General features: G+C 35.1%; 3 protein-coding genes across 3 annotated transcripts; all 3 read right to left on the minus strand.

Annotated features, from left to right (window-relative positions):
• Positions 1-1699: 1699 nt before the first annotated feature.
• LOC111890216 (cytochrome P450 76C1) lies at positions 1700-3673 on the minus strand. Its single transcript, XM_023886368.3, has 2 exons — positions 2636-3673; positions 1700-2448 (listed from the first exon to the last, which is right to left on the minus strand). The coding sequence occupies exons 1-2, from the start codon at positions 3596-3598 to the stop codon at positions 1828-1830; spliced, it is 1584 nt and encodes a 527-aa protein (XP_023742136.1). The 5' UTR covers positions 3599-3673; the 3' UTR covers positions 1700-1827.
• A 9466-nt stretch (positions 3674-13139) lies between these two features.
• LOC111890245 ((S)-N-methylcoclaurine 3'-hydroxylase isozyme 2) lies at positions 13140-15087 on the minus strand. Its single transcript, XM_023886402.3, has 2 exons — positions 14044-15087; positions 13140-13926 (listed from the first exon to the last, which is right to left on the minus strand). Exons 1-2 carry the CDS (start codon positions 15001-15003, stop codon positions 13306-13308), a joined length of 1581 nt encoding a protein of 526 aa, XP_023742170.1. The 5' UTR covers positions 15004-15087; the 3' UTR covers positions 13140-13305.
• Positions 15088-16660: 1573 nt separating this feature from the next.
• On the minus strand, positions 16661-19248 carry LOC111890222 (geraniol 8-hydroxylase). The gene is made up of 2 exons (XM_023886378.3): positions 18231-19248; positions 16661-18067 (listed from the first exon to the last, which is right to left on the minus strand). The coding sequence occupies exons 1-2, from the start codon at positions 19188-19190 to the stop codon at positions 17447-17449; spliced, it is 1581 nt and encodes a 526-aa protein (XP_023742146.1). The 5' UTR covers positions 19191-19248; the 3' UTR covers positions 16661-17446.
• Between the last annotated feature and the right edge of the window lie 3557 nt (positions 19249-22805).

Raw genomic sequence — 22805 nt, forward strand, 5'->3', positions numbered from 1 at the left:
TTCTTGTACAAGTAATTCAACTTCTTCTTCTTTATGTTCTTTTACAACTAATTCTTAATTTTGATGGTATTCAAGTATTTGTTTGACAATGAATTAATTGATATATTATCTTTAACTATGAATAAATTGTTATTATTTTCATTTTCTTTTATATGTAGAACAACACAGTTCGAATTTTCTAGACAGAGCCATCTTTTTTTCAAAATAAAAATCAATGTTAATAACTTGACAATATATATTTGTAATATTTATCAAAAAGTTAATGTTAAAAAAGTTAAAGCATAAAAAATCTTATTTTCTAACATTTGCAAGTATTAGACTATATTATATTAATACTAGAAGCCAAAAAATGGGAAGCCCATTATCCCCCTCCCCCACGTCTACCATAAAATCTACAAATGCACCCTCTATTCCAAACATTGAAAAGCTAAAGCTATAAAGCATAGTGATAGAGTGACACAATTCACCAGACACTATATTATATGACTCCTTTATACCAAAACATTGAAAAGCTAAAGCTACAAACCAAGAACATTTTTTTTCTTTCTCTACTTCATTATGAGTTCATAAATAAATTATTCAAATGAAAATGAGCATTTATTTGAGGAGAGAAAGAAGTTAAGCACGATTGAGATTTAGGGGATTATAAAAAGATAAAAGATACTAACTTTTAGTTACGAAGTCAATCGAAGGACTTAGAGGAGAACAAGACGACTACCACAAACCTAACGAGATATCAAGATTCAAGACAAAAAACGGTTGTTTCCAACGAAAAAGACAAACAACATCGACGATCTACTGGCACCGTTATTAACATTGTTAGGGTTTTATTTTTTTGTGAGTTTTATAAAAGCTATAATGTTTGATTGAACTTATATTAGAAACATATATATAGTTTTTTTATATATATTTTCCTTAAATTATTTATAAATTATAGAAATTATGATAATATTTTGTTTTTTTTTCGTTGATTTTCTTTTTTCATAATTAACCTGAATTTAGGATTGCAACCAAATTTTACATTATGTATACAACTAAACATTAATATTCTTAAATAACAACACATTAAAATGCATTTTATAAAAACTCTAACACCAATACTATGTATTGTCTCCAAATTTAGAGGCCCTTTAAAATTGGAGGCTCTATAGGCCGCACCACTCACACACCCAGGGCCACCACTGACACCAACAAAAAGAGGTTGCCAATTTTGGATCCGGTTCTTATAACCCAAAAATTTTGTGATACAACACAAACAAATCCGATTTATTATATTCCTTAAAAGAGTTATAAATTTTATGAGTTATGACACATATAAAAGAGTTATAAATTTTATCTACTCTAATAAATGAAACTTTTTTGTTACATATCAAACTCGGATTCAAATTGTCAAATATTATTTTGTGGTTATTTTGAATTAATTTTTTTTTCACATGTTATTTTATGATTTCTTATATTTTATTAAATTCAAATAATATTTTAATATAATAATTACAATAATATAGTTATAAATAAATATCAATTCCATTCTTACTTTTTAATTTCAAAATTTCCGAATTAAAGTTTATTAGTTTTTTTTTGTTTATTTATTTAATTACCTGTTTAAATTTAAAAGATAAAAAATATTTCAATTATAAAAATTTATTATTATTTTTATTTTTTCAAAATTCAAAATTGTCAAATATTTTAACCTTTATATTTAATTATTTTAAAATTAACTCATATAATAACCATAACCAGAGAACGAAAGTTATTCACTACTCATACACCCAATAAAAGTTGAAACTAGAAATTGGTACAGTGCATTCCATCTACATAACAAAGAACTTACACATAGAGGCTTACGTTGGACAACCTTTGTGATGGGATAGCGATGAGTGGTTCTCTTTTCTTTAGTGTAAGGCTAAAATTTTCGGAAAGGTCATGCTCTTCACCCTCCGGCAAACTCCAGTCAAATGAGTGCAATAGCGAAGCCAAGATATACATTTGCATTTTCTCGGCCAATGGAATACCAGGACATGATCTTCTCCCTGATCCAAATGGGAAGAACTTTAAATTGCTTCCATTGAAATCACATTTGTTTGTCAAGAATCTCTCTGGATTGAATTTTAACGGATTCTCCCAATATCGAGGATCCCGATGGATTGCCCAAACATTCAGAAACACTGTACAACCCTTTGGAATGGTGTATCCTCCTACCATACAATCCTGGCTTGGCGACCTTGGGAGTATGAGAGGGACTACTGTGTGCAACCGAAATGTTTCTTTAATAGCTGCATCTAGGTATTGTAGTTTGGGGAGATGAGATTCTTCGACAATGTTGTCAAGTCCTACGATTTCTTCTAATTCTTGTTGAACCTTTTTCATTATGTCATCATTTTGCATGATCTCTGCCATTGCCCACTCTATCAGCGTTGTCGTTGTTTCTGTTCCTGCAACCATAATGTCCTGATACAACAAATGTTTATCCATATTCATCATGACATTTTGCCTATCCTTGTAAAGAAAAAAGGGTTGACTCGCACGTGTTCTTTTTCATGTTGCTGGATCTATCTCTGAATGATCGATATTTGGAAAGAATATCATCTCTGACTTTCGACATAATTAAAATTAAAGACTACTGAATACAGATTACCTGGATGAGTGCTTTTATTTGAGTCCGGTTAATTGATATTCCATCGTTTTGATCCATGAGCTCCAATAACACTTGTAGAAGATCTTTCTTTCCTTCATTCCTAATTGCATACTTCGATTTTTTAGAGTTAGATTCGATTCGATCGTCAATAATCGTTGTGAAAATTTGATCCAACAGACGAAGTTGCTCCTTCATATTCCGCTCCACGCCTTGTAGATCAAGCCATGCAAGACTAGGGAAGATATCAGAGACATTCAGCTGTCCCATGAGCTCAACAATATTCGCAGAAACCATCTGCATCTCTGCTCCAAAATGGCTACCTTTTGGTTTTTGAGCTGAAGTGTTTCCCCAAACCATGCTCTTTAGAACATTGGCCTCTGTGGAGAACGCAATCTCGCTAATGTTAATTGAGGTCCCGATTTTAGTATAAACATTCTTGATAGTTTTTCTAACTTCATCTCTTCGGAAACAACTAGATGCTTCAAGATTCTTGTTGCTAAGGACCTCATGGACAAATATCTTGCGAAGGTTACGCCAATCCGAGTTGTTGTCAGAGAATGCTATATCTTGGCCCCCGTAGGTGATTATTAAGGCTGCGATTGTTGAATTGCGGTTAGCAAAGATCTCATCTTTGTCACGAACCACTACCTTTGCTAGCTCGGGAGTGCTTATCACGACATGAAGTTTGCTCCCCAGATAGAACTTGAAAATGGGACCATAACTGTGCGCCATGTTAAGGAACTGTTTGTGCAGGTCTCGACCAAGAAATGGAAGGTGGCCAACAATTGGCAATGAACGGGGACCTGGTGGCAATGGTGGTCCACCATTGGAGGAGCTTGAAGATGTCCATCTGTACCACAAAGCAATCAAAATCATTGCTGAAATGGCAAGAGTAAGCTCGTCTTTGTTGTTGTTCATCACTTCCCACCACCGTGATCCATGGTAATTATTAAGTTGTGCCATTTTTGCGATTGATAAATATGACTATCGTACGATAATATATACAATTCGATGGCTGCATTTAAGCCCCAGTTATTCGTCAAAGTAATTTATTAAAATAGTAGTTTTATTTATTTATAATATTCTCAATTTAGCCAATTAATGCTGAAATACTGCCATCCATTTGCATTATTGTAGTCACATGTGAAGCCTTGCTTCTCGCTTACATATCTTTTGAATGATAGATATGATAATCGTCGTCTTTAGTATTAATTTAAGAAGCGAAAATTTGACCATATTTTGGACTGTATTAGAAGATTCAAATACAGATCCATGATTCCCGGTTTAATAAATATCTGTTTAATCAGAAATCTTATATTATAATCATTTCTCGGAAAGTTCAGACTGTTAGTTACTGGCTACCATCACTAGGCCCGGTTATTGTCCCTTAAATCAAAACCCAAACAACGCAGACCAAAAATATTAATTATTAATTAATTAATATTTTCTAATAAATAAAATATTTTTGATATATGTCCCATTCTTATTTATTTTGCTAATGATTATTTTATATTAATGTTTATTCTATATGTCATTTTATGGTTTTTCTCATTTTATTAAATTTTAGATAGTATATTAATATAATAATAAATGCATATTAATTTCATTAATAAACTCTTTTTATAATTTCAAAATTATTAAATTAAAGATTCATTATTTTTCTTTATTTATTTATCTAAATTAATTGTTTAAATTTAAAACAGAAAAAAAAACACCTTAATTTTTATAATTTAACATTTTTTTACTTTTCTTATAAATTCATACTTCTTAAATGTTTAGAATTTTGTATTTAGTTTTTCTTTAAAATAAAATCATATAATACATGGGTCTCACACATAGTTTTTAATATTTTTAATAATTAAATAACACAAGCTAGGCAATACTTTTATACATCGTTCGCCTAGACGTTCTTGGTTGCAAAACACGTCTTCTATCATGCCTAAAAAATAATTCTTTAAGAATTTTATATTTATATATACCGAATATATATGATTATAAATTGTATACAAAACAACAGTAAGTGACGTCATTAAAACTATTATGCCCTCTAAAACTAGGGTGAGCAAAAACAGAACCGATAAAACAAAAATCGCAGTAAATCGCAACCGAAAAGTCGAAACCGACGCAAAAACCGATGGTGCGGATTTTATTTTTTTGAAAAACCGAATTTATTGGTGCAGTTCGATTTTTATCTAGAAACTGGACCACCAAAACCGAACCACACATCAAGATTATTAACAATAAAATAAATCACTAATTTATACTATACAATTATACATGTTATTTAAAAAACTAAATAATTCTAATTTATACATATATTATATATTGAACTTGATGATAATTAGTAATTAGATATTAGGTTTAATATGTAAACACTACGTGGGCTACAACTTGCAAGCTTGTAACTTTTAAGCACAAATTGAATAAAAAAAATGAGCTTGAGAATATGGGTTGTAAATGAAATGATCAAGTAAAAAACATAAAAAACTCAAAATTACAGCTTCTAAATATGAGGAAACAAAATGATAGCATGTCATACAATCATAAATCTGCACATGAACACCATGGTTAAAAAAAATCGTACCAGTAAACATAAAAAACCGCACCATATGTTTAAATCGGTTTAAAACCGACACCGAACCGGTACAAAACGAAACCACACTTAAAAACCGCAAAACCGCACCTAAAGATTTCTAGAATTCAAAAACTGTACCTTGTGGTTTGTGGTTCGGTTTGACTCTAAAACCGCACCATTCTAGTCGACGTTATGCCTCACGTCATTCTGAATCGTTGTTTTCGTTATATATATATATATATATATATATATATATATATATATATATATATATATATATATATATATATATATATATATATATATATTTGTTTGTAGAGCTAGGTTCAAATGTTTCTAGCAAGTATTGTGTGCATGTATGCACCAATGAGAATTTAGGAATAATTTAATCATTAATTAAATTAATAAGGGTACATTAGTAATATTACACATGTGCAATAATTAATAACCAAAATTAAGAATTGATGGTTTTATTTACCTATTAAAACCCTACCCCACTAAAACCTTCAATCATAATAAAAAAAACAATTGACTCTCTTCATCATCGGTCTTCCTCCAGCCACCGCCCAGCACCTTAACAACCCCACCCCCTCATCGGTATTCTCTGATCATCAGCATCACGTACTGTTCCCTTGGCCATGACCAATAGATATCGAACTGAGAAGTAAGAATAGATTGCTTTCCTGAACTTTATTTTAACTCGATTTTGTTTTCTTCGATCGCAATAAGTAAGTCGAAGTGTAACTCTAAAGCACTCTGCTTTCGCAACTTCAATTTATGGCCTGATGCATAGGTTTGTTTATCCTCACTTAGTCACTTTGCTGGTGTATCTGCCTATCTGTGTATGCGCATATATTATCTTGTTTTCTTTTTGGTGGTGGTGTAGGAAAGTCTCAATTGGTGTTGGCAATGGTATCGGTGGTTGAAAGCGCTTTGTCAAACATCATAATTATGGTGGAGGAGGGTGATTTCGAGTGGTCTTCGAATCCAATAGACTTCGGTTCATTTGTGAGTCAGATTTTGATTTCTACATTTGTGAGTTCGATTTTGATTTCCTCTCCAACAACGCCTCCTCTCCAAGGTTTTATAATTTTTTTAAACAATTTTATTTTTTCTTCATGACTTCAAATCACTTAGATTTTCAATAAATTTGATTTTTTTTTATTGTTTCTTTTCTTTATTCCACATCAGGTCACACTTATATGGTTGTTTGTTGGTGATTTTCCTTTTACACAGAAGCATTTGATAATGCACAGAAGGTGTTCGATAGAATGCATAAGAGATGTTTCAAGCCAAATTCCTGGTAATTGACTAATTCTTAGTAGGATACCATTAGTGTTTGCTTTCTTTTTTTTTTTTTTTTTTTTCTTTTTTTTTTTTTTTTTTAACTTTTTCTCTCTTGCAATGTATAAAAAAACCCAATTGGTGTTGTTTTTAGAAGAAATTAGTCTATTATGATGTGAAAGTTGAGTATGAGGTGTGAATGGATTTGTGTGTATTCTGTTAGAATTTATTTATATAAATTCATTCTTTCAGAATGTTTGCATTCTTTTAGAATGAATTAGTGTTTATTGTTGGATTTTTGATGATTTTGTTGCCTTTGTGATAGGAATGGCTTGAAACTTGATTATGTTTTCTTTGTGGATTTAGATTTTGAAGAGGCTAACATTGATGTGGAGAAGGAAGAAAACATAAAGAACGAGAGTGTATTATACCAGAATGTGTTATGCTACAATGTATAAAGTATTGCTAAAAAATAATATTCTATTAGAATAAATTAGTGTTTTTGTTAGATTGTGATGTTTTTTTTTTCTTTTTTCTTTCAGAATGTTGTTATTTATTCAATGAATCATAATCATACAATGTAATTATTTGGATATTATTAGTTCAAGAATTGATTTTGTGTATTCTTTTTAGAATGTATTTACTAGTTTATGGTTTGCATTCTGTCATTCTGACAGAATATAATCGACGAATATATTTACTAGTTTATGGTTAACATTCTACCATTCTGATAGAATAAAATCGAATTTCTAATTTTGAATTAATTTAAAATATTCAGATTTTTAAAAATAAATGAATTAATTATCCCTAAAAATCTAAAAATTTCCTTTTTTAATATAGTTTAATTGACTAAAATGCCCTTATGCTGAAACTTGTGTGATTATATGGTATATGTTATCCTATTCTACTATCATAGACCCTCAGATCATTACCTTTGATTATATTCCATCCGATGGTCCAGATCTATGCATTCTGACACACAATAGTTACTAGAAACAAAATAACCTAACCCTTTGTTTGTATATGTATATGTTATATTGTGTGTATATTTGTTGTGTGGCCCATTGTAATTGTAAGCCCACTTTAGTTAGCCCTTTTCCATGTATTGTACTATTTATAGTGGTTGAATAATATTTTGGCAATTATGGGAAAATATTTTATTAAAATGGTAATACGGTATCACGCTTTTATGTCTAACCTAGCCGTAGCCGATCCGCTGCAATAGCAAACACATTGTGTCGGTCTTGTGGACGCATTGTGTGTGTGAGTGTTTCCCGTAACCTCCATGTTAGTCCATGAGGATACATCACATATACTATTAGGGTGCGTCACGTAAGTCTTCTTTCAACGTTTTTTTGCAAATCACATGTTTTTTCCCAGTCTATAGCTCCGTTTTCAGCTAATTTGCTTCCTTTCGCTCCAGCAACGTTGTAATAACCACAACTCCAAACATATTATTTAAGTACGTTTTATCCATATTAGAATAAAAAAAGAATAAGATAACACATATAACACATGCATAATTTAAGCGTTATCAACGAACCACACAAATTCTTCATCATCCTTCCTATTTATCGAAATACATTTGAAACAATGTTAAAGACTTTCATCATACTTGCAGACATATGATCACCCATCTTTATCATCCATGATAATGGATGTCAATAAACATTACACTGTATTCCCCTCTAGCATTCTTGCATTTAATTATTATTGCAACTCATGCTCCTGAACTAGCATTTTATCATCAAGGAAAAGGTGGTCCCAAATAGGAAGAAGGCATGTAGAATGAGCTTGATACTTTAATCTCTAAAGCACATGGGATGTTGTAAAAATTCCAAAAGGAAAAAAGGTAAGTCTTATTGTTGTTTCACAAAGTCAAGTACAAGGATTATTGGTCGATTGAAAGGCATACAACATGATTAGTGTGGTAAAAGGTTTTACACAAAAGAAGGTATCGACTCTCATGAAATGTTCTCTTGTTTTCAACTTCAATATTGTATCTTGCATCCCTTCTTTGGCAGTAAAATGGGGTTGGAATATTCAACAAGTCAATGTAAATATTGCTTTTCTTGATGATGATCTACATGAATGTTGAGTCTCCTAATCTCGTTTTTAAATTGAAGACATCCTCGTATGGCTTAAAAAAGCCTCTCGTTAATGGTTTGCAAAGCTTTCCCAAGCATTACAAACCAAAGGATTCTATCAGTCTCCAAATGATTATTCCTTATTTTTTTGAAAGTCACAATACTTCCTTATTCACGACCAAATCTGGATAAAGATCTTCGATACATTACTTATTTTCATGGTATTAAGTTTAACATTATCGATAGTGGCATGTTGTTCATCCAACAAATGTTTATTAAAGAGCATCTCACGATGTATATAGTGACTGATTTTGTTGGTACATAAACATATCTACCACCAAAGTTTCATTTTCTTCCTCTTATGGACAATCCATGAAATGTAACATCCTGTTTCGGATTGTCTGAGATAAGGGTTGTGGGCTGCAACCTGGGCATGAGGAAGTCTCGGGGTTGCGACGTTGGAATCTAGCCATGCATGAGTTATGAGCATTTTGAGTTAAGAGAGTGAGAGTTTTGTGTGTCTGTGACCTTCTCAGCCATGCAAAGGCTTAAAGTCACTTACTTTATGGAGTAAGAGCTATTAGGGAGTCCTGATTTGTGATATGAGCCAATGTCTTAACTGATTAAGACCAAATGAGTAAAAAAGTGAATCCAGGAAGTACGCTGAGCTTAATTCCAGTATACCCCGCATACTGACACAGTGTCCCCGATGGCCAATCTGGACTCGTGAGTATGCTGAGCGTACTAAGGGAGGTACGTCTCGCGTAACCTCACTGTGGACTTTTGGGCTAAGTCTCATTTTTGGGCCTTGAGTGTTGGGCCTGGATTTTGGGCTTGTTGCAATAGAGTTTTGGACCAGAGGATTATATATGTGCTTTGGGCCCTTGAGTTGGGCTTGCCATTTAGATTTGAGAGTTGGGCCTCGGGAGAGCGCATTTATTATTAAGCCTTGGTGGGCCCAATGGGTTTTAGGTTATTGATGGGCTGGTTAGTAGACTACCTTTAGACCTAATGAGTGAGAGTTTGGACTTAGTTCCTAATTGGGTTAATTGTGGGTTCGGCTCAGAGTTAGAGGCTGACGCATAGCAGCAGCGTTTATAGGAGTTGTTCATCATCCGAGGTGAGTCTTCTCACTATACTTACCATGAGTGGTATCCTTGTGTGACTGAGATGTCTTAAGTGCTTACCTGTGTATTTTGATATTTTGCATTATGTCTTTGTGAATTATGCTGAGTATTATTATTATGGGCTTATTGAGTTAGGACCGGAGGGTCCACCCGAGTTTTGGGACCGAAGGGTCCCATTGAGACACTTTGACCGGAGGGTCTTATCTGAGTATAGCCATGAGAGGCTATTGGGATATCTGTGGTATTTTGGTGAGCTCACTAAAATTCGTGCGTAGTGTGTTATGTGATATGTGTTTCAGGTTTTTCTCAGGATTGCGGGAAGGCATCGGCTCGATTGTACACACCAGAAAAAGAGTTATATTTTGAGGATCCTGGATTATTATTCAAACAATTATGGAGATGCGTTTTGTAAATTAAATAAATGAGATTTTGTGAAATGTGTTATGAGGATTATATGATTTTAAATTGAAAATTTTGTTTGAAAATTTACGGTGTTACATGAAAAGACCTCACTATGTATATATCGACAATTTATTTGCAATAAGAACTTCTTTACATATATGTCATGATCTCTCTTACATAGTACAATACATTAGTCATTTTAATGAAAAATCCATGAAAAGCACATTATGACACAACTCTTCATGCATTAAGATATCTTAGCTTAATGATACAATGACTCAAGACTTATTCTTTAACAAGGACGATAATTTTATGGTTGAAGCTTTTTATTATTTTAACTGGTCTTGACCAATCATTGAATCACATGTTGTTTTGTAATTAGATACTTTATTCTTTTTGGTGGTACCTTGTGTCTTGGAAGTCAAAATAACATGTCATTATTTCCATATTATTAGTCGAAGTTGAGTACATATCAATGCAAACAATATGTAATGAATTACCATGGTTAAGATGATTACTAAGTGAACTCCAAGTTGTAGATATAATTGTAGCGCATGAGATTATGAGGTATTAAATTTGTATTTATATAAGGAAATGGTTTTATAGGTTCAGACTTTGGCCTTTGGGCCTTCACGATGGGGATGATGACGGACGAACACGGGGCATAACCCCCATGTACGCCCAACGTAATCAAGGTTCCAAGATGCGGGCTTAACCGCGTACGCCCAACGTACACGCGCAGTGTTTTAAACCCTAATTTTTGGGACTCATCCCTATATAAAGGATGTTATGACCTTGGACCAGCCTCCCTAACTCCCTTAAGTAGTCATTTCGAAAATCCTAGCCTACTTTTGTGTGTTCTTAGCCATTGGAGAGCATTTGGTGTAGTTTTGGGGCATTGGAAGAAAAAGGAACTTGAAGAAGGAGCAAGGATCCACCAAGAGCTTGTAGATCCAGAAGAGTAGCACCATTTCTGACTTAGTTGAGGTATCAAGTTCCAACCTTGACCATTATCTTCTTAGATTTATTGTTGGGAGTGTTTAAAGTTACTTTTGGACTCCATTGTTGAGAGTTCTTGCATCTTGACGACTTCAAACCATAATACCTGTCGTTTTGGATTCCTAGAGGCACTAGGAGTCATAAAAATCGAATCTTCATGGTTAAGCAACAACCATGCAAGGGTTAGTGAGTTTTGGGGATAGTTAGATGGACCAAAGTCATGTTTTGACCCCAACCTTGCATGCAAGTACATAAAGTTCGTGACTTTATGGTTGAGGATGTCTTAAAAGACCTGGATCTACAGTTTGGACGAAAGGACTTACTGGATTAAGTCAAATATTAAGCCTTTAGGGAACTGGCCAGTACACTAGGTGTACTCCCCGTTACGTGCCGCGTATTGGGTCAAAACCCCGATCTCTGGTTAAGGCAGCGTACGCTGGGCGTACATGCCCGCTACGCCGTGCGTACGCCTGCAGTTTGAGGATTAATGGACTTTTGGGCCTAAAGAAAATGGGCCTGGACTTTTGGGCCTCATGCCCACTGTGAAGCATGATTTCAGACTTAAGGACTTAGAACTTGAGTATTGGGCCTTCTTGGGCCAAGTTGGGCCCTTGAGGATTGTTTATGATGGGCTTGGACATTTTTGGGCCCATTTAGGGAATAAGGCCCAATTCGGTAAATGGTAATGGGCCCTTAGGGAATCCTTAAAGGGCCACAGGAGGATTGGCTTAACAAGTTAGAACTGGGACTTCGGTATGTCCAGTTGGGTAAAAGGGGTAAAATGGTCATTTTACCCTAAGATTAGTTATTAGTTTTTGATTAAGTGTCTTTATGGAAATTATAGTCGGAGAGTCGCCAGAGCAGCAACGGACAAAGGTTTCTCACCCAGTTTATCAGCAGTCATTTGTACGAGGTGAGTTACCTTCCAGTAGCGGTGGGTCTACGGCCACAATGCCGGCCCACCAGTAGGAGTTGTATGTTAGATGATTGTCTTTGTGATAATCATCTAGGTTTGCTACTACCTGATATGTTATATGATGACATGATATGTTATATGTGATAGTGATAGAAGGGGGAGAATAGTCCCTAAGTTCGGTTGTTAGGACCGAAGGGTAGGTCGGACACCCCAGATAGGTCTGACAGTATGTTATGATATGTTTGTATGTGGGCATGATATGTTATATGTGATAGTGGTAGTAGGAGGGGAATAGTCCCTAAGTTCGGTTGTTAGGACCGAAGGGTAGTTCGGACACCCCATATATGTTTGATAGTATGATTATGTTATGATATATGTGATATATAGTAGCAGTAGGGGGTGGAATAGTCCCCGAGGATCGGTTGTTAGGACTGATGGGTAGGTTAGCACCCCAGAAAGGCTTGACACGGGTAGGTCGGCACCCCAGAATGGCCGTACCGGGTAGGTTGGGCACCCCAGAATTGCTCGGTAGTATGTAGGCTATGTGATTGTATGGTATGTGGTATGATGGGGGAACTCACTAAGTTTCGTGCTTATAGTTTTCAGTTTTGTTCCAGGTACCTCTTCAGCGAAGGGGAAGGAGCCGGCGCGGTAGCTGCACACCATACACACGCATTGGATTTCCGCACTATGAGATTTTTTGGGATTGTACTCTAACATTGTTACTACTTTTATGATACGTTTTCAGACATGAGATTATGGTTTTATGAAATGATATGACTTGAGGATGTTTTCTTATAAATGGTTTTTTTTTTTTTTTTTTTTTTTTTTTTTTTTTTTTTTTTTGTTTTTTGTAAATCGTTATATCAAAATTGAAATTTTGGACTCGAAATTTGGGATGTTACAATAATTCATATCCCTCTCAAGTGTGACAATCTAGCTTATAAAGCTGGGTTTGTGGAGACATAAATGACAAAGTTCAAGGGCTCTATAATTTTGGTAGTTAAGGGTGATCACAATTTATCCCATATTCTGGTAGAAAATTAGTTTGAGAATTTCCCCTTAGTTCATGTATGTATTAGTTTTGTCTCTATAATTTTGTTTAAGCAATCAGTGAAAACATTCAAAGCCTCTCACATTTCTCTCAAACTAGAAATCCATACACATTCGACAAACATAATAATACATATTAATACGCTCTTTCTAAAGGAACCACATATGAAATGCGCCAGCAAACCATCCAATAGAGCAATTCAAACTTACAGTTTAATCAACATCGATCACATATAGAGGCTCTGGTTTGGCAACCTTTGTGAAGGGACAACGATGAGTGGTTCTCTTTTCCTTAGTGTAATTCCAAATTTTTCAGAGAGATCATACACTTCACCCTCTTGCAAGCTCCAGTCGAATGAATGCAAGAGCGAGGCCAAGATATACATCTGCATTTTCTCAGCCAATGGAACACCTGGACACGATCTTCTTCCCGATCCAAATGGGAAGAAGTTTAAATTGCTCCCTATGTAATCGTATTTGTTTCTCAAGAACCTATCTGGATTGAATTCCAGTGGATTCTCCCAATAACGAGGATCCCGATGGATTGCCCATGCATTCAAAAACAGTGTACAGCCCTTTGGAATGGTGTATCCACCGACAATACAATCCTGGCTTGGCGACCTTGGGAGTATGAATGGAACTACCGGGTGCAACCGAAAAGTTTCCTTAATAGTTGCTTCTAGGTATTGTAGTTTGGGGAGATGAGATTCTTCGACAATGTTGTCAAGTCCTACAATTTCTTCTAATTCTTCTTGAACCCTTTTCAATATGTCACTATTTTGCATTATCTCTGCCATTGCCCACTCTATCAGTGTTGTCGATGTTTCTGTTCCTGCTACCATAATGTCCTGAATAAATCAAAATTTTAACCATATCATGACATTTTTTAATGATCAATATCTTCAAAGATTATCTTCTCGGAGTCCGGACTTTGGACATTATTTAAATTAAAGACTAATGATTACCTGGAGAAGTGCTTTTACTTGAGTCCGGTTAATTGATATTACATCTTTTTGATCCATGAGTTCCAATAAAACCTGTAGAACATCTTTCTTTCCTTCATTCCCAACCGCGTGCTTTGATTTTTTAGAGTTAGATTCAATTCGATCGTCAATAATGCTTGTGAAAATTTGATCCAAATGATTAAGCTGCCTCTTCATGTTCCGCTCCACGCCTTGTAGATCAAGCCATGCAAGACTAGGGAAGACATCAGAGACATTCAGCTGTCCCATGAGCACAACAATATTCGCCGAAACCATCTGCAACTCTGCTCCAAAATTGCTACTTTTTGCTTTTTCAGCTGAAGTGTTTCCCCAAACCATGCTCGTTAGAACATTGGCCTCTGTGGAGAAAGCAATCTCGCTAATGTTAATTGAGGTCCCGATTTTATTATAAACATTCTTGATAGTTTTCCTAACTTCATCTCTTCGGAAACAACTGGATGCTTCAAGATTCTTGTTGCTTAGGACCTCCTGGACAAATATCTTACGAAGGTTACGCCAATCTGAATTGCTGTCTGACCACACAATATCTCGGCCTCCATAAGAGCTGCCTAAGGCAGCAATTGTTGGATTTCGGTTAGCAAAGATCTCATCCTTCTCACGAACTACTACCTTTGCTAACTCAGGGGTGTTTATCACGACATGAAGTTTGCTTCCGAGGTGGAACTGGAAAATGGGACCATAAGTGTTAGCCATGTTGACGAACTGTTTGTGCAGATCACGGCTAAGAAATGGAAGGTAGCCTACAATTGGCAAGGAACGGGGACCTGGTGGCAATGGTGGTCCACCATTGGAGTAGCTTGAAAATTTCCATCTGTACCACAAAACAGTAAAGATTATTGCTGAAATGGCCAGCGTAAGCTCGTTTCTGTTGCTGCTCATCACTTCCGACCACCATGATCCCTGGTTGTTTAGTTGTGCCATTTTGCAATCGACGAATTTGAGTACAATATTGCGATGGTAGGATTTACATCCGAAGTTATCGCCAAAGGCACCAATACAAACTAGTATAACAAATATAATAGAAATAATATTTTTAATTAAAAAGAACAGGTCAAAATTGGTATGCAATGCAAAAGATAAAGACACGTGAAGCCTTAATTCTCGCTCAGATATTCTTTAAATAAAATCAGCTTTATATTTTGTTATATTAAATATTAAATTTGAAAAGTTTAAATCATTTATTACTATAAGTTAATGTAAACTTTTTAACTAGTTGATACTTTTTTAAATTTGATGGGTCTTCTTGAGATACGTGATATGATTCTGGTTCACGTCCTTGTCACATTGTAATTTTATCTCCTAGCTTCCTTTTATGCCTTAAAATTTTCCTTGTTGATTAAAATAATAAAAGATTAAATATCTTTTTATATTTTATTTCTATTTATATTCTTATCCATATGTGAGACATTGAATCAATAAATTTTGTCTCTTAATCATGTTTCTTGATTTTGATATTTGTCTTAATCTAGTGAGTATGAAGATTAATAGAAACAAAAGAAAAAAGGATATTTGATTTCTCATAGATCTTGTAATAGAGTTTCAAAGATTTTTGAATTATGAAACATTTTTCTATTTTTTTTTAAAACACATCTTATTTCAATAAAAGAGTAGTTTTAGTGTCACGTATCATCTTTTCTCAGCCCCATTTTAAAAAAAGTGAGATATCATTTTTGCCCTCTTTTTCTCGATCTCGCTGAAATTGGCTCAGTCTACCGTAGCTCGAGCCGTCTTTTCTTCTCGTTGACTTTCTCCGGACTCCTCTACTGCCGATTATGTGATTGTCGTTGCTGCTCTGCTCTTCCTGCCGACGAGCAATTACTATTAGTTGCCATCATACGAGCTCTGTCACCACTATTGTTGTTGTGTTCATTAATATTTTTGTGTTTTGTTTATTTGTTTACTTTTCCAATTTAATCATCTCCTTCATATCAAATTGCGAGGTTGTTAATGATTAGGTTTTTTTTTTAATACCTAATAGGGTTTATGTTTCACCAAAAGCCTATTTTATAGCCCATTTTATATTCCTATTTATACGAGGTTAAATCCTTATTTTAAAGGAAATAATCAATTATATAATATAATTAACTCTCATCTAGGGATGAGCAAAAGGACCGAACCGGTCCGAACCGGATCCGACCTGGGAACTGGCTTCGGCTAAAATCAAGAACCGAACCGGCCTGACGGTTCTACCGGTTTTTGTCGTGTCTTAAAATGTTGGAACCAGTCTTCGAAAAATAGCATCATACGGTTTCGGTTTTTGCCGGTTCTACCGGTTCCAGTTCCTACCGGTTCCCGGTTCCAAAAATCCACAAAAATAACGTCCCGGTCCCGGCCCGACTGGTTTCGGTTCCGGCCGGTTCCCCGGTCCATATGTTCATCCCTACTCTCATCCATCTATCCTTAAATGGTTTGGTTGATTGAAAATTTGACTCTTTCTCTCTCTCTCTTTCAACTTTTTTAAACTCTAAGACATTTAACCAGTGGTATGAGTGGTGGGTGGGATAGCATAGACCATGGGTTAGAGCTTCCATAATTTTAAGGTTATTTTTATTTATTATTATAAAAAACATTTGGTATTAAGTAAGGCGCATTGGCAAAAAGAAAAAAACAAGAGTGGAGTCAGAATTGGTGGAGAAGACCAAGAGATTTCAATCTATTTTTCAAGAATCTAAGAAATTAATGACTTGAATCGGCTCTCCATTTAACACACATAAAAATGCTACAAATTGAAAATACACAGGACCCCACCAACAAGCCATCGATGAGTGGGACTGAACTTATAATTGGTGCTTCCCCTCCAATCATTGCGGATTCTATAATTCTTCAAACTTACGAATGGATCAAATTTAGGGGGAATTGGGTAGGTAGATGGGTGGAATGGAGTTGCTTCCCATTCTAAAAAGAAAAAAGAAATCTCTCTTCTTTGTTTCTTGTAACTATGCTTTTTTATTTTTTCTGTGATTCTCTACTTGTTTGTATTCCTTCCCCTCCGTTTGCTTCTTGCTTTTGGTTGGGTTTTTGATTGGGTTTTTGATATATTAATATATTTGCTGATTCTAAAAAAAAACTAAAAACACTACAGGTATGTTTGGGGTAGCTTTTTTATGTCAAAAGTGATTTTTAAGAAAAATGCTTATTAGCTTATAACTTTTAGGAAAAACTGGTTTTAAAAAATGTTTGGATGTGAAAAGCTGCTTTTCATGAGTAAAATTGTTAAAAAGCTAGAAAGCTAGGATTTTCCAGCTTTTTGAAAGCTTTAGTTTTTCTCATCCAAAAAGCTGTTTTAAAAAGCGTTTTTTAAATAGACAAACACTTTTTTAGCTTATTAATAAGTTTTTTTTTTAAAAGCTATCCCAAACACCCACTACATATAGAGGCTGGCATTCCGCAACCTTTGTGATGGGACTGCAAAGAGTGGTTTTCTTTTCTTTAGAGTAATGCCAAATGTTTCCGAGAGGTCATGGTCTTCACCCTCTGGCAAGCTCCAGTCGAATGAGTGCAAGAGCGAGGCCAATATATACAATTGCATTTTCTCTGCCAATGGAACACCCGGACACAATCTTCTCCCAGATCCAAAAGGGAAGAAGTTGAGATTGGTTCCTTTGAAATCATATTTGTTTGTCAAGAACCTCTCCGGATTGAATTCCAAAGGATTGTCCCAATACCGAGGATCCCGATGGATGGCCCAAACATTAAGAAACACTGTACAACCCTTCGGAGTGGTATATCCACCTACCACACAATCTTGGCTTGGTGACCTTGGAAGTATGAAAGGGAGTACAGGGTGCAACCGTAATGTTTCCTTAATAGTTGCATCGAGGTATTGTAGTTTCGGGAGATGAGATTCTTCGACGATCTTGTTGGGTCCTACGATTTGTAGTAATTCTTCTTGAATTCTTTTCATTATGTCATGATTTTGCATAATCTCAGCCATTGTCCATTCTATCAGTGTTGTCGTTGTGTCTGTTCCTGCAACCATAATGTTCTGATATAACAAAAGGATATAAATTAAAGAGAGGGTTTAATGTTGCTGGATCTATATCTGAATGAACGACATTTGATGCGAACCACAAAATATAAAGTATGTAACACTATTTTCAAAGAATATCAACTCGAGATTGGATTAAATTATTTATAATAACGATTACCAGGAGAAGTGCCTTTATTTGCGTGATTTTAATTGATGTTGGATTTTTTTGGTCCATGAGCTCTATAAAGGTCTGTAAAAGATCTTTCTTTCCTTCATGACCAACTGCATCCTTGGATTTGTTGGAGTTAGATTCGATTCGATCATGAATGATTCTTGTGAAAATTCGGTCCAACCGATCAAGTTGCCTCTTCATGTTCCTCTCGATGCATTGTAGATCAAGCCATGCAAGACTAGGGAAGATATCAGACATATTTGGCTTGCTCATCAACTCGACAATATTGGCAACAATGATCTGCAACTCGGCTGCAATCTGGCCACCATTTGCTTTTTCTTCTGAAGTATTTCCCCAAAGCATGCTTGTTAGGACTTTGGCCTCTGTTGAGAAAGCAATCTCACAAATGTCAATTGTTTTCCCGATTTTACTATAAACATTTCTGCTAGTTTTCCTAACTTCATCCCTTCTAAAGTACCTGGATGCTTCTACATTCTTGTGGCTTAGGACCTCATGGACAAATATCTTACCAAGGTTTCGCCAATCCGAGTTGTTGTCAGACATTACTACATCTTGGCCCCCGTAAGTGATTGCTAATGCAGCGATGGTGGCATTACGGTTAGCAAATATCTCGTCTTGTTCACGAACCACAACTTTTGCTAAATCAGGGGTGTTTATCACGACATGAAGTTTGCTTCCGAGGTGGAACTTGAAAATGGGACCATAACTGTGAGCCATATTGACGAACTGTTTGTGCAGATCACGGCTAAGAAATGGAAGGTAGCCTACAATTGGCAAGGAACATGGACCTGGTGGCAGTGGTGATCTGCCATTGGAGGAGCTTGAAACTGTCCATATGTACCACAAACCAGTCAAGATTATTGCTGAAATGGGCAGAGTAAGCTCGTTTTTGTTGCTGCTCATCACTTCCCACCACCATGACCCCAGGCTGTTTAGTTGTGCCATTTTTCAATCGATGAATATGAGTACAATAATGCAAGTATAATGGCAGGATTTACACAATTACATCCCAAGTTGTGGATAAAGGCGCTAAAACACTATAGTACAACGAATACAATAAAATAACAAAAATATTTTAATTAAGAGAAAATCAGGTCAAAATTGGTATGCAATTTATGCAAAAGTTAAAGCCACGTGAAGCTGTTTAAATAACTGATAAGATTATTATATATTGTCTAATAATCTAATAATATACGTTCTTATATTGAGTTTACTAAAATAAATTCAAGATAGATACGTATATCCCACACTAAGGTTGTAGAGAATGGTCACAGTCAAACCACCATCCAACTCACTATCACATATGTATTTTACTATTCCACAACCAACCCACTAGGTGGTCAAAATAGTGTTCACCGGTGGGCTGGTAGTGAAGGGGAAAAAGAAGGAGAAAGGAAGAGAGAAAATGTGAGGGAAAAATGAATGATCCAATCAAAAGGCCCGCCTTGTTCCGTCTTCTCATCCACTAGAAGTAGCTCCACAGCCAAACCACCGGTATACAAACGAGACGATGTTCACCGGTGAGTTAATGTGTCACATGTATGCCACATAGGAAGCTTACGCGTGGGTTCACAACCACTTTGGATAGCCTAATAAAAGAGTATATATTTATTTCCAAGTGTCATCTCGTCACTTTTTTCCAACTTTTTTCCCACCCAAAAATTTACAATATAAAATACCGACTATCCCCTTCACATCCATAAAAGCAACAATAAATTTTTAACAAATCAATCGGCTAATTGCAAGAAATCAGGAAGCAAATATCTTTCAAATTTGAATAGGGTTCACCAATATGTACACTTACAAATTCGTCTCTCATTAAGCTAATCATCTTCCTCGTTTTCATTTCTCTTGTCTCCGATAAGATTAACCTTCGTCTTTCTTATCTCAGGTTAGATTTAATTTCTTCTCTAAAAAACCTAGATGCCGGTTGAAACCTCCCACATCAAAGATTTAAATTTCTGATTTGAAAAAATAAATAAATAAATAAAAATAAAACTACCACCCTTACTATAACCCTAGAATCACAACTACTGCTTTATCACACCTTCCTATGATACCATATCGACTCTAGAGATTGGAGCAACTGATATGCATTTACCTTCCGGTTTAGAGGGATGCCACGTTGTAGTAGCATTATCGAGTTGGAACTATGTTTGGGTATTTACACTAGGAGGTAAACAGTCCTCATATGATATGTAGGTGCATGCTAACCGACCTTACGTATCTAGGGATACCAAGGAGCAATGCGAGTGTGACAAGGTACTACAAGTATTTGTCACCGAGGCGAGTGTGACAAGGTGTCGAAGAGTGATTTGTTCTATATGTGGTGCCTCATCAATCTCCAGGTTCACTTTGTCCTTTCGTTTACACAGGCTGTGTTTGTAGCACGTATAGCTACTAGGTCATCTGAGTAAGATATCAGGAGGGAATTTTGTCAGTAGGTTTACCGTTCATTTGGTGTTAACACCAAGGAGATGATTTAGTTCATCCGTCGAGATATGGATGTTAAAGTTTTGGAGAAGATTCGCATGGTTAAGCGAAGTCTTGATGATACATAGAGGATTCAAGTCAATGATCATGTTGTGCCACTTCAACAAGTAATCCCCGAGCCTATGCAACAGAGAGAGCATCGATCTAGACATGCTACAATGACAGTATAGTAGGACCAAAGCCAAAGATTGATATTCATTACCTAGCTCAACATATCGAGGTTCTTAAGAGGGGGAATTAGTGGGTGGGCAATGCTATGAGCAATTTACTAGCTATCATGGGCTTGATCATCCACCATTCCCGAGGTCAGATAATGGGGCGGGTCCACCTGGTACCCAATAGGGTCATGATGAGGATGATGATTAGTGATATGTCTATCCTTGGTATTTTAGTATTTCCGGCGTGTTTTTAGAGTATGTGTTTTGGTTTGTTTTTAACGTGTAAAGTTTATTTTGTAAGGTGTTAATGGTGCGCTTAAGTGTTCTCCTTTGTGTTTTGAACTATGATCTTATTTTAGGATTCCTATATTTCAAGCGTTTCAGTCTATTAACTACCGAACCCAAGTTTAGTTATGTATTGGTCTAACCATAATTAAACATAAGTGATCAATTTATGTTTAGTTGTGGTTCAGACCATGTAGTATAAACATTGCTAAGATATCTAACCTAAAACCTTGCGTTGTATTCTAAATCGAGGGTTCGAGTTTATATATATAACTCTATATTTGTAGGTTAAGGAATATAACGAACATAAGTGAGTAGTCCCTAGGCTATAGTTGTCATTCCTCAGGAAAAAAAAAAGACAACTTCAAATTTTCAAGATGAGTTTTGTGTTGATATTTGTATAGGTGGTTCATGGTAATGAGCATATGATATATTAATAAATAATTTATTTAAATTTCTAATTAATTCATTAATCATATAATAAATTAACAAATAGCCTTTCCCTCTAAAAGTTATTCTATCCAAATACTAGTTTTGAGGGTAACCAAAAAGGACTTTGCTTCTAATTGTAGAATATACCAATTTAGTTATTGGATTAGATACCTTAATGCAACAATCTCCCACTTGGATAATTCTGTAATTATAATTGCAAGTATAGACATTGAAATAAATAGCAAATAGTGCTTTCAAAAGCCACTGTCAAAACTCTAATTCAAATCAACTATTGGCCTTAAGAGAATAGATATGTCATTCCTTTATTCTACAATATATCATATGGAAGCGAGAAATGGATCAGAATCAATCTCATCGTCCATGATTTTGTTTCCTGATTTCCATGACACATCAATTAGTCATGGTTGGCCCAACACTATTTAATCAACATCAAATCATCAATGAGGCCTAATGATATCGCTTTTCCTATTAGGACAAATGGAACGATTTATATTGACTACATAATCATACAATTCACACAACAATCACACATAGAATAAACTTTTATAACATCCTGTTACGAGATGCATTTGAGTAAACCAATGTGTAACTGATCCATAAACTATGAACTATATATCTATGTTTTAAGAATAGAAGATATTGTCGTCTTAAAATTATTCGTGACAAGATCCCTGAAGTAATCTCTAAGCGTGAGTTTATCCAATACCTAAAATCCCTATTTACAAAATACTCATCAATATTGTAGCTACTCAAATTGCAATATCTTAACCTCAATCGACAATCTACATTCCCTTCATGACAGTCTTAATTCACTACTTACTTCCAAAAGTGTGAACGACTGTGGTAGTTTGAATAATTCAAATTACTCATGAAGTATAAACATGCAAAAAGAAACACAACAATAAATAATTGAATAAGGAAGTACGATACTCGTAAATAATTTTCTATTATTCATTCACCAAATCACTTAAATTTATTGTGTTAAAACTTTCAAACATATCACTAACAACTAAAACTAATATCCTCTCTTAGGTGTTTGCTCCTATCATGTTGGTAATGTTTGACTATACTCGAAGCCTTTTCTAAAAGGATCTACAAACTTATCTTATGATAATACTCTCTTCACCAAAAGGTGTCCTAGTTCTACCTAATGGCAAATATAATGGTATTT

This window comes from Lactuca sativa, chromosome 6, assembly GCF_002870075.4.
Source record: "Lactuca sativa cultivar Salinas chromosome 6, Lsat_Salinas_v11, whole genome shotgun sequence".
NCBI classification, from domain to species: Eukaryota; Viridiplantae; Streptophyta; class Magnoliopsida; order Asterales; family Asteraceae; genus Lactuca; species Lactuca sativa.